This window comes from Oncorhynchus mykiss, chromosome 25, assembly GCF_057628025.1.
Source record: "Oncorhynchus mykiss isolate SJ-2025 chromosome 25, ASM5762802v1, whole genome shotgun sequence".
Classification (NCBI taxonomy): Eukaryota; Metazoa; Chordata; class Actinopteri; order Salmoniformes; family Salmonidae; genus Oncorhynchus; species Oncorhynchus mykiss.
In genome coordinates, this window is record NC_143046.1 from 66,854,701 (window position 1) to 66,866,548 (window position 11,848).

General features: G+C 42.0%; 2 protein-coding genes across 3 annotated transcripts; one reads left to right on the plus strand and one right to left on the minus strand.

Annotated features, from left to right (window-relative positions):
- Nucleotides 1-854: 854 nt before the first annotated feature.
- On the plus strand, nt 855-5,771 carry LOC118944365 (uncharacterized). Of its 2 annotated transcripts, none has more exons than XM_090220806.1 (6): nt 855-1,579; nt 1,677-1,768; nt 1,987-2,049; nt 2,196-2,279; nt 4,556-4,673; nt 4,895-5,771. In XM_090220806.1, the coding sequence occupies exons 1-6, from the start codon at nt 1,354-1,356 to the stop codon at nt 5,383-5,385; spliced, it is 1,074 nt and encodes a 357-aa protein (XP_090076932.1). In that variant the 5' UTR covers nt 855-1,353; the 3' UTR covers nt 5,386-5,771. The 2 variants fall into 2 exon arrangements, with proteins under 2 accessions (XP_090076932.1, XP_090076931.1); XM_090220805.1 differs by having other exon boundaries at nt 868-1,579; nt 2,196-2,294.
- Nucleotides 5,772-5,984: 213 nt separating this feature from the next.
- Nucleotides 5,985-11,838, minus strand: naa30 (N-alpha-acetyltransferase 30, NatC catalytic subunit). Its single transcript, XM_021584898.3, has 4 exons — nt 9,430-11,838; nt 8,900-9,020; nt 8,380-8,435; nt 5,985-7,125 (listed from the first exon to the last, which is right to left on the minus strand). The coding sequence occupies exons 1-4, from the start codon at nt 9,781-9,783 to the stop codon at nt 6,988-6,990; spliced, it is 669 nt and encodes a 222-aa protein (XP_021440573.1). The 5' UTR covers nt 9,784-11,838; the 3' UTR covers nt 5,985-6,987.
- Nucleotides 11,839-11,848: the final 10 nt, after the last annotated feature.

Sequence of the window (11,848 nt, forward strand, 5' to 3'; positions counted from 1 at the left end):
TAGTAATAATGTATTTAAGTAATTCTGCAGGGATGACAGACTCTCCTCTGTCATCCATTCCTCTCTCTACTCCCCCTGCTCACTTACACAGAGATCTCTGGTAATTAGGTGATGAAGGCTTTTATGGCCCAGCAGTAGCCTAGCACTGATTCAGCTGCAGGTAGCACACAGCTCCTCCTCAGCCAGTCTGTGACAGCTACCAGGCAAAACAGCCTTTCAGTGGGATAGAAAGAATGAAACCAAAATGAAAGATGGAATAACTAAATTCATTTCAGGGCACTTGAATGACTTTATTCCTGGAGACGAAGTGGAGTGTGTTTGTTGGAAGTAATCTGTTCTCCTCTGAGGCTGTGAGACAGAGCTCAGTCCCCAGTCAGTGCTGTGATGACTGGTGTGCTGTCAGTGAGACATGACCTCTAATGAAGCGTTTGCTGAACTGACAGATTCAGACACTCTGTTGTGGATGCTGCCTCATTAAACCAAATGAGCGAGAAAAGAGGAGGTGAACGAATGTAGGGAGGGGTTTAAATCCTCATTACTGATGATTTTCACATCCACACACTGAGACAGAACAAAGTACAGCATCTCCATGTTATGCAGGTAGTCTGAACTCTCTTCATCATTTGAAAAGTAATTCTCAAAACTTTTACCTTTATTTCTATGTCCTGCTGTGAATTACTTCCTTGTTGGAAACTGAAAGTATAGTGTATGTTGTTGAGGCAGATTCTGTAAATGATCTATTATTATGCCTGAACAGTTTGGAGCGTGGAGGGGAAGAGGTATGTGGCTAGAAAAAAGCAGGGACTTTCAAGCATTAACTTGGAGTTACAAAGTAACCTGTAGGGAGAGTTGTCATAGAAACAGCTCATTATAATGAAAAATGAAAAGTATAAAGACAGGGATGGGGGCACAGACCTTCCATTTTAACCACAACTAAAACTGTTACCTCACTTGTACAGCTGCAACATACAGAATGGATACCTGAGATGTATGCCGCCACAACTAACTAGGGGAGTTATTATGTCACTAAGGGTGTCATACCAAAGGGCTATGCTAATTTATCAAGAAAGAAAAGTCAACTACAGTACATCAAGACCCGTAGCAGCTGGTGGCGGAGCACTAAACACCACATACAGCCAAACGAATGAGAGAACATGAGCGGAGGACTCAAAACAAGTGAGGTGAGACAAGTTCTTCTGATTTCAACACTGAAAGTAACTTAGACCATCCGGATTTCATAATATTAACAAACCCAAATTAGAGTGTGATTGCTTGGCTCATCAACAGACTTTCACTAAAAGCATAGCATAGCATAGCAGCCTAACAGCCATAGCAGAGGGCTAGTGGTGGACTATGGGCTCTTCAGGATCCAGGTCCAGGCTGAGTCAGGTGGCCCCATGTCACAGTCAGCCAGAGGGAGACCTGGACCAGCAGGCCAGTCATCCCACCTCACAATGGACCATCTCTGCTGTGCCAACCCCACTGGGGCCACAACATGGGCCCCTAGGACATAGTAGGACTATCCAGCTGCCCCCACTGAAACTGGAAAACTCTGCAAGCTTCCACCCACTATCTACAGGTCAGTAGACAGATTATTTTGTCTCCAAATGTGGTTGTCATCATCATGAAGGCTTAACAGACTTGTGTGTCTATGTGTGTATATGCATGTGTGTAAGAATCATCATATGTAGCAAGCAGCCTCCCACAGAGTCAAAGCAACATTTGGGGACCAAGCATCATTCATTCTCATCCACCACGAAGACTACAGGTCAGAACAGTATAGCTTTCGCTACCATTTTACTACAAACTGTCACAAACATTCTTGTTCAAGTGTTCCTAAATTCCTACTTTATTTTCCTATCTCTGTGAAATAAATTGTATTTCAATTTAGTGTCTCGGACTTCACATTGGGGGAAGAGTGGCTGTGTTGTTGTGATGTACTGTACTGTGTACCCATGCAGACCTCCCATCATTCTCTCTCCTCAGGCATTGCAACCGCTGGCCCCTCTTAGTGCAGGTCTCAAGGTTACTGCCAATCACATGGCCATGGTAAAAAAAAAAAACTTACAAAAACATCAGTGCCATTTTGTCTCTGTTTGTGCTGTGTTGACATGTATACAAAGCCTTTGTCAATGTTGAAGCTGTTTTTATGACCTTATGCTTGTGTTTGGTTTGTTCTTTTTCTCTTGTCACAGGGCATAGACTGGAGAGATGGGGGTGTCCTCCACTTTTCTACCCCCAGCCAGGGTGCACACGATGGCACCGGCCGCCATCCGCAGGTGCAGATAGAGAATGTAATGGACTTACAGTGCCTTCAGAAAGTATTCACACGCCTCTACCTTTTCCACATTTTGTTGTGTTACAAAGTGGGATTATAATGGATTTAATTGTAATTCATTGTCCACAATCTACACAAAATACTCTGCAATGTCAAAGTGGAAGAAAAATTCAACAACAAAAAATATACTAAATGGAAAATAAAACATGAATATATCTTGATTAGATACAGTGCCTTGCGAAAGTATTCGGCCCCCTTGAACTTTGCGACCTTTTACCACATTTCAGGCTTCAAACATAAAGATATAAAACTGTATTTTTTTGTGAAGAATCAACAACAAGTGGGACACAATCATGAAGTGGAACGACATTTATTGGATATTTCAAACTTTAACAAATCAAAAACTGAAATATTGGGCGTGCAAAATTATTCAGCCCCCTTAAGTTAATACTTTGTAGCGCCACCTTTTGCTGCGATTACAGCTGTAAGTCGCTTGGGGTATGTCTCTATCAGTTTTGCACATCGAGAGACTGAAATTATTTCCCATTCCTCCTTGCAAAACAGCTCGAGCTCAGTGAGGTTGGATGGAGAGCATTTGTGAACAGCAGTTTTCAGTTCTTTCCACAGATTCTCGATTGGATTCAGGTCTGGACTTTGACTTGGCCATTCTAACACCTGGATATGTTTATTTTTGAACCATTCCATTGTAGATTTTGCTTTATGTTTTGGATCATTGTCTTGTTGGAAGACAAATCTCCGTCCCAGTCTCAGGTCTTTTGCAGACTCCATCAGGTTTTCTTCCAGAATGGTCCTGTATTTGGCTCCATCCATCTTCCCATCAATTTTAACAATCTTCCCTGTCCCTGCTGAAGAAAAGCAGGCCCAAACCATGATGCTGCCACCACTATGTTTGACAGTGGGGATGGTGTGTTCAGCTGTTCAGCTGTGTTGCTTTTACGCCAAACATAACGTTTTCCTCTAGGATTCTGCCTGTGCTTAGCTCTATTGATTTTCTTGCTATCCATAAAGTCTCCCTAGTCTTTGCCGATGACCAGCATACCCATAACATAATGCAGCCACCACCATGCTTGAAAATATGAAGAGGGGTCTCTGTAGTGACTGGGTGTATTGATACACCATCCAAAGTGTAATTAATAACTTCACCATGCTCAAAGGGATATTCAATGTCTGCTTTTTTATTTAAAATGTTTAAACCCATCTACCAGTATGTGCCCTTCTTTGCGAGGCATTGGAAAACCTCCCTGGTCTTTGTCTTTAAATCTGTGCTTGAAATTCACTGCTGGACTGAGGGACATTACAGATAATTGTATTTGTGAGCTACAGAGATAGGGTAGTTATTCACAAATCATGTTCAACACTATTATTGCACACAGTCCATGCAACTTATGTGACTTGTTAAGCATATTTTTACTCCTGAAGTTATTTAGGCTTGCCATAACAAAGGGATTGAATACTTACTGACTCAAGACATTTCAGCTTTTCATTTATTTGTATTTACATAATTCCACTTTGACATTATGGGGTATTGTATGTAAATAAGAGACACATAAGTCGGAGCACAATTGGCCCAGCGTTGCCCAGGTTAGGGGAGGGTTTGGCCGGGGTAGGCCATCATTGTAAAATTAAGAATTTGTTCTTAACTGACTTGCCTAGTTAAATAAAGGTGAAATTAAAAAAACACAAAATCGAAATGATCAATTTTAAATTCAGGCTGTAATTCAACAAAATGTGGAAAATGTCAAGGGGTATGAATACTTTTTTGAATGCACTATACATGCTTATGTTCCTCAGTCTCCAAAACAATTACATGGGATTTGATTTAGTCAGGAATGTTGTTATGAGAGGTAATTTACCAGAGAGAGCGAGAGCAGCTGGTGAGCTGCGAGCCTGGGCCCCTTCTGTCCCAGTGGGCCTGATTAAAGCGCTGGTGGAGTGGAAAGTGGGGTGGTCTACAGCTCTGACTGGCCCTCAATGGGATGCGCTTTCAGGGTACAGGGAACAGGAAAAACCCCACTACCAGGCAAACACACGTGCGCGCACACACTCCCTCACAAACCGACATACTGTATATAACAATTTGTACATTTTCATGTTTCATTGCATAGGGCAGGATCTAGGGATCAACATTTTATCTGTAGCATATCATTGATGCGTTGTGTATTCCATGACGTGTGACTATATTATATTTTAAACTACCGTACCATTTGGTGGTGACTCATGCATGGTCTCTCTGGCTGTGTGGGTTGGGTTGTATAGGGAGGACTCCTGGAGGCACAGATGGTCCTCAGTCAACAGGCCCAGCGAAGAAGGAGAGCCCACCAGAGACGAGTCCGAGAGCAGCGGGTCCACGAGAGGACAATCTACATAGATAATGGTGAGACTGGAGACATTTTGTTAATCTGGCTGACACCAAACTCAAAGTCTTCCTGACTGCAGTGTCACAGCTCTCCCTCGCTGTGTACTACATGGGTCGCATCAGCCAGGCTAAAAAAATGTACCACCAACTTGAACATGTTCTAAGTGATGCGTACAATCCATAGGGCTGCAGTACTTAAATAGATTGTGTACTTTGTCTTGCTCCCTTGGCCTCTGTAGTTGAAGCACCAAGCAGCAAAGGGATACAGAGACTGCATCTGCTAAACAGGCCAACCCAAAGGGACATATTTTGGGATGAGATGACAGGAGAGAGTCTCGACCTCAAGGAGATCCTCCAACCAAGCCCCCTTCCCCTGGAGCAGGGAGAGAGACAGCAGTCCCAGCCTGGACCACCACAGTGCCTGTGTAGGGATGAAGAGCTGATCAACAGAGACTTGGCATGGGGAGGCCTCAGGAGTCCTCACCGGAAAACCAATTCTCTCACAGACAGAGTGGAAGGGGAGACAGATGGTGGACTGACCATGAGGAAAACCTTACCTTCGATGCTGGACTGGAAGACAGAGAAACAAAGAGATACAATTCCCAAACACTTGAGCTCTTTCAGGGATAGTGAGAGGGCTAGTAGGAGGCCTCTGAGAGGCTGGCAGAGAGAGGGCATTAGAGGTCTATGTCATGGGGAGAGAGGGATTTGGGAACCTGACCTGGAGTAGGAGCTGTTTGAGAGGTTTACTAATCTGGATTAGATCGGATCTTCAATCTCAGTTTGCGAAATGCTAATGGTGTATAGGTGATCACTTCATTTTGAAAAGCAGAAATTGTAGCTCATTTATCTTTTAAACTGTTAGCATTTTTACTGTATGATCACATGGCAAACTAAATATTGGTTTGTCATAACCAAAGTATTTCAGAGAATGTGTCCACCACCAGTGTTAAACTATCACCTGAATGTATTCATAGGATTGCTTTATTAAAATAGCAGCTGTGGTTAAAGTCTAGGATTGCTTCATTAGAATAGCAGATGTGGTTAAATAAAGTAAGTCTCATTATGGGAACAAATCTGTTTTCCATAACAAATAAATGTGTTTATGAAAGTGAATCAGTGTGTTTTTATTCCAGCCTGTTTGAAGGCAGTGTGTGGCGCCCTCTAGAGATGATAGTGATACTTACTACAGGTGTGGAAAGGTCTAAAATTAGCTTGATGTAACACCAGCTTAATGTTCAGAAGGTGAGAAAGCACATTAAAAAAATACATTTGGCTTTTTGATCTTATTTCCATCATGATTAACAATACATGGTACTTATATAGCGCTTTCAAGGACCAAAAGTTACTTTAATTTTGTTACTCAATCTTAATCTCTAAAACAATGGAAAATGGACAGACAATGAATTACCAAATACATTACTTTGTCCATCTTAAATTGAAAGGTGTCTTGCGATACACTTTTGAAAGAAGACCCATAAAAGATTTCTGACCATATTTTGTTTCACGTCTTCAAGACCTCTAGACACAATGGTACAGAGACAAAAATGGGTACATACAAATGGTACTAAATAATTTCCCTCAATGACCGTTTAATTTAGCTTCAAAGATAATGTATTTTCTAAATTATCTTTGGGGCTGAGTTTTTGTTTAATGAGAAGCACACTGAAGACCTATTGTGCTCCCCAATTCCCTTCCAACATTGAAAATATATATTGCACTTCAGGGCTCCTTTTACCCTAACAGGAAATTGCTTATTGCAGCAATCCTCTCCACCTTTATGAAAATCCTGATGGAAGCTCTTAGCGGATTTAGAGAGAGAGTAGAACTGGCCAGCTACCACACACCTGGGACTACAGTGAACACACAACAAGACAAGGGACAGCTACATTTAGTTCTTGAATCAAGTGAGAGGTATCCTCTTTTCTTACGACGTCTGAAGCATTTAGGCTGTATAGCCCTTATAAATGGCTTTATGAAAACATTCAGTTTGCATAGTCTTACTCTTCTTCCCAACTTGTGTTTTCGCCATGTTTTTAGTCCTCTAATTAAAAAAATTAAAGGACAGAGGCAAGCTGTTGTTTTGTTTGTAATTGATTTAGTTTGGTCGAGGTCAAGGGCTAGGGTGTGGTTATTTTCAGTTCATTTCCTCTGGCCACTAAAATGCCACAAGTACTCCCAATTCAACAAAGAAAACTGTGGTACTGGTCTCCAATTTTCCTTCCTGATCTTTCTGGATTTTATGTGGCTTTGATGTTTCCCTCGTAGGGAGGACGTTTGTTCCTGAGACTGGGAGAAAGAGGTCTCAGAGCCAGAGACACTGACTGTATTGCTACCGAAGCCACAGTTTGAGCCGTAGAGCATCCACTCCATTTAAATAGTATTGGAAGAGCCTCTTGTCCCTTACAAAGCCCAGGTTCTCATACAGTTTCTGGGCTGATTGGTTGGTGATCTCAGTCTCCAGCACCACCTGTTTAAAGTTAACAAAACCAAGTAATTTGTAAGAGATTGTTACCTTTATCTCCATACTGAATACTATACAAAATGGTATTCAATGGCATTTTCAGTTTCAAATGTGCATTGGTGTAATGAGATTAGAATCAAGCTTAAACTTGTCACTATTTATGGTAAAGAGTGTGGCCTGTTATCTTCTAGCTAAAATGTGGCCTAATGTAAGGTGACCAGAAATGATTTTGTTTTTGCGTGGGGAGGGTGGGGGAGGGGTACTGTTTGAAAATAAAAATGCCATGGAACTATATTTAACTATCAATTTTCGTTACTTCAAACACAGAAATGGAATAACCCTCCACAGTTCTTAAAAGCCTAGCTAGTCATTTTTTAATTACCCAGGTTTGGTAGCCTATGCTGTTGCATGTACTTTCTGGCCATGGTGTGTTCATGTTTTTTTTATTATTTAACCAGCCCATTGAAACCCAGTCTCTTTTTCAAGGGAAACCTGGCCAAGAAGACAGCAACATTCAATATATTACAGAATTAAAACATACATTTCAACAACATGATCCAGCCTAAAAAAAAGCATTTACACTCCTCCGTAACAGTCTCCCACCAACATTTTAAATGAATTCAGTGGCACTAACATATCTAGATGAAGCGTGGATTGTAAACTATTCCATGCCTCTGGTGTACAAGACGAGAAAGGCAGTCTTGCCTAATAATGTAAATGTCCTGGGGACTTTAAGTAGCAACCACCGAGCAGACCGGGTATGGTAACTGCTGGTGGTGAAGGAGACCAGACTACAGAGGTAAAGAGGGAGTTTACCCAAAAGGGCCTTGCAGATGAACACATACACATGTACGTAGCTTCCTGCACATATAAAGTGAGGTCCAACCCACCATTTGGTATAAGGTGCAATGGTGGGTGAGTGACTTGGCATTTGTAATAAAGTGCAAGGATGCATGATAAACAGAGTCCTGTCTCTGTATCACTGGTCAAACGTTCTCATAAAAGGTCCATGGCAAAGCCTCGGAAGAAAACGAGTTTGGCAAAGGGATTGATATATGCAAATCTGATTGGACAGCATTTGATTATTTAACGATCAGCCCCAATTTAACTTCAATATTATTTTTTTCTTTCTAATGGCTAATCAGGGACATTTTCGGGACAGGCCACCAAAAGCGGGGACTGTTCCTGGAAATTGGGGACATCTGGCCACTCTTGCCTAATGTCTTCCAGGGTAGATATGATTATGTAAAATAAACATACCTCATCACAGTCCTCATCCATCATAGCATAGATAGCCTTTTTGACTAGATATGTACCTGAAATGACAGGAGTGATGACATGTTAGAAGTAAACATGAAACATTATAACACAGTCTTGCAGGGGTGGGTATAATTTGTGGAATGTTCCAACAGGACTCTGTTCCAAAATCTTCGTAAAGTACAAGGTTGCCAACAAACATTGCATACAAAGTAACATGATCAATACACCTAGCTAACTAGCTGCCGAATAGGCATCAACTCACCATGTAGCTTATTCTTAATGTTTGTCGATGGGCTACCAGAGTGAGGACAGACATTTTTCGGAATAAACATAGTGAGTGAAAACATAATTAAATAGCCTACTCCCTACCTGGTACCTTGTTCTGCCGCTTTACAACTTTGTATGTATGCGTTGTTTGATGGCAACCTTGTTATTTACAAAGTTTTTGGAACAGATACCTTTTGGAATGTTCCACTAATTTTACCCACCCATCCTGGAGAACCTCCTAATGCCCACTTACCAATTCCTTTCCTCCTGTATCTGGAGTCCACAGCCAACATGGCAATGTAGCCACGGTGAATCTTCTTGTGCATATCCAGTTTGCACACAATGGCACCAACACAATCCTTGTCCACCATCGCCTGTGGCACAGAGGTAAAACATTTGATTATCTACTGGCTGGCAGGTGTGTAGGCTTTTTCTCCAGCCCGAACGCACCATATTCAGCCCTGAGCATAGGCTGGTAGTGGCAAACTACAAAACATGATCAGTTCCTAAAATGCATACAACTTTATATCCGATTAAACGCAACTCCACGATTTACGATGGAGTTGAGTTTGCGACTACTGTGGGCGTACTGGAGATCCGACGCCACATATAAACGTCATTTTTTGGGTTTTTTACTCTCGATTTCAGCACCCAAAGTAAATAATTGCCGAGAATTACACACGACACTGTTATTTTATGTGATGTTGGAGCTCCAGTCCGCCCACACGCAACTCCACCATAAATCGTTGAGTTTAGTCAGCTAGCTAACAACTTTATACGTACCAAGAAGCAGAGTTGAGGCCAGTTATGAATGAAATACCTATATGTATAAATCGAATAAGGCTCTGACAAGTCTTTGGTAATAAGCCTTTTGATGTCTGACATTTGCAGTTCAGATTCGTATGGTACGTATTCCACGTCTCCCTCTATGTTTGAACATAACCCAAGCCTTCTCAGTTCTTCCACAATAACTTGAGAGGTGATAGTGGCAGCAAGCGCGGATGCCACCAAATCTTCTTCAGCGCACAGCGTCCCGAGGTCTTCCCTGTCTCCCTCCATCACCACCACTTCTTTGCTGCATGTTAGCACCCCGTCGACACTGCTGGAATCTATTTCAGCCATTCCCATGGTTGGCATGTTGTTGTTGATTTCGTTATTGTTCGCATACAGACAGTGCGTTTAGCCAGCTAACGTTAGCTAAAACGAAGAAAAAAAAGTCGCTTGCACGGTTAAAGTTGCCACCAGTTGCGAATCTGTTTTTAAATCATATAATGTATTTTCTGTAGCTAACCCAACTAATGTACTGTAGCTAGCTAATAACTTCTAAAGTTTGTTGCTAGGCTAGCTTCTGCCTGTCAAAATTATTGCTACCGTAAAGCATTTACTGTGCGAAAAACAACTTTACGACACTCAGTCGATTAAAATCTTAGGAACAGTGTTGTTGTAATGTCAAGAACAACAAGTCAAAAAAATCTATGAAATAATTTAATGAAGAATATGACATCTATAAATCCAATTTAAGTTGTTTTTATAGTGCGACAGAACTCAATAACATGTTCTCTAGCCCTACCACTGGATGTCGTAGTATGCTTGACAGTGTGAGGGAAAGGACATATGTCGATCAGTCTTGGTCCCTGGGCCAATGATTATTCATGTATACATGATATGTAATATGTATATATTATACCATTATATATTGGTCATTGATCACAAATAGATTTTTTTGTGAGCAAATCAATGTGGGGCTCCTTTACTTGTGTTCTGTTTAGTATTATGTGGGTTCCACAGGTGAGCACAAAGATGATCAAAAGACAAAAACCATGGGTGTTCATAAACCTAGTAGGCTTACTATTTGATAAACAAGTCAATGTATCAAATCAATTGCTTCAAAACATCTCCCGAAATTCAGCATCTCAATTTAGTTGTATGATATGTGGGTTCAAGGCATTCTAGCAGAGGCTCGTTAAACGTGCCCATTCATTTAGCAAGCCTTATTTAACCAACAATGCCACGTCTGCCAGTACAAACCCAGTGACTGCACTGACTCCAGGAGCCAGGCTGACAACAGGCCGGGATGCTCAAGAGCTTTGGAGCAGTCTGCCCCTTCCAGTTCAGTACACACACACTGGGTCTTAAAACCAAATCAATGTGGAGGGTGGGTGTCTGCCACAGCATACTGCTACATAAAAAGGTGAAGGATGCCGTGTGAGGAATTGGTTCCAATTGACAGAGGATTGGTCATGGTCAGTCTTCTGGGTGGAAATCCACATGAGAACGATTGCACCAGCAAGGAGGGCAAGAGAGGCCAGTACTGGACAATAGAACACTCAGAAGAATCTGGCTGCAGTGGAACACACTCAAAGTGGATCACAATCTCTACCTGCTTTAACACTTCAACTACCAGATGTTCACATACTTAACCGTGTATATATGACCAATATACTGTATTCCTTTCTAACTAAAGACAGGCTGTTGTATGTCTTGGGAAACACAGCTTGGTTAACGTAAGGACACTTAGAAATATCATCCAGATGTCTGTGCAGGGAAATAGTCTAGGCTAGGGCTCTTAAAATGTGTTTTGTAGACACTTACATGTATACCTATACATTTTCTTTTAATTGACAGGACTTTATCATGGTCATGTGTGGATGAGCTGTACTCTAACCAAATTGCAATTATTTGAATCTGACCCTTATGCTGAACCAATTTTTGTCATGCAATATTTAAGGTGGCCACCACACCCTGTTTCTCTTTACAAGTTTTTCTCCACTTAGCCAGTCATCTGGCCAGCTGGGGGTGGTGGAGGCCTCAACTTTTTAGAGGGTTGTTCAGTGCTCCATCTCAGGCTGGAGAGGCTAGGTATTTGAAGAGGCCACTGGCTGACAGGCAGTGGAGTCAGAGATGGGGGGGACCAGGGAGACCTGCCAGTTCTCCTGAGAGGCTCTTTGTGGCACAGACGCTGCCCGGATCAGCCTACCCTTTCACATCCCAAGCCCCGTCTCCCACAGGACCTCAGCTCCAGCCGACGACAAGGCCCCAGCTGCTAATTATCTGGCTGATGGAGAGGCACTGAAGTGGGACTGTCAGAGCTAGGGGTGGCCCCTCTCTCTAAAGAGATGTGGCCAGTGGAGTGGGATGTCCAAACATTTCCAAAATATAGGAACTGGCAGCATCAATAAATAAAAATGTACACAAATGCAGA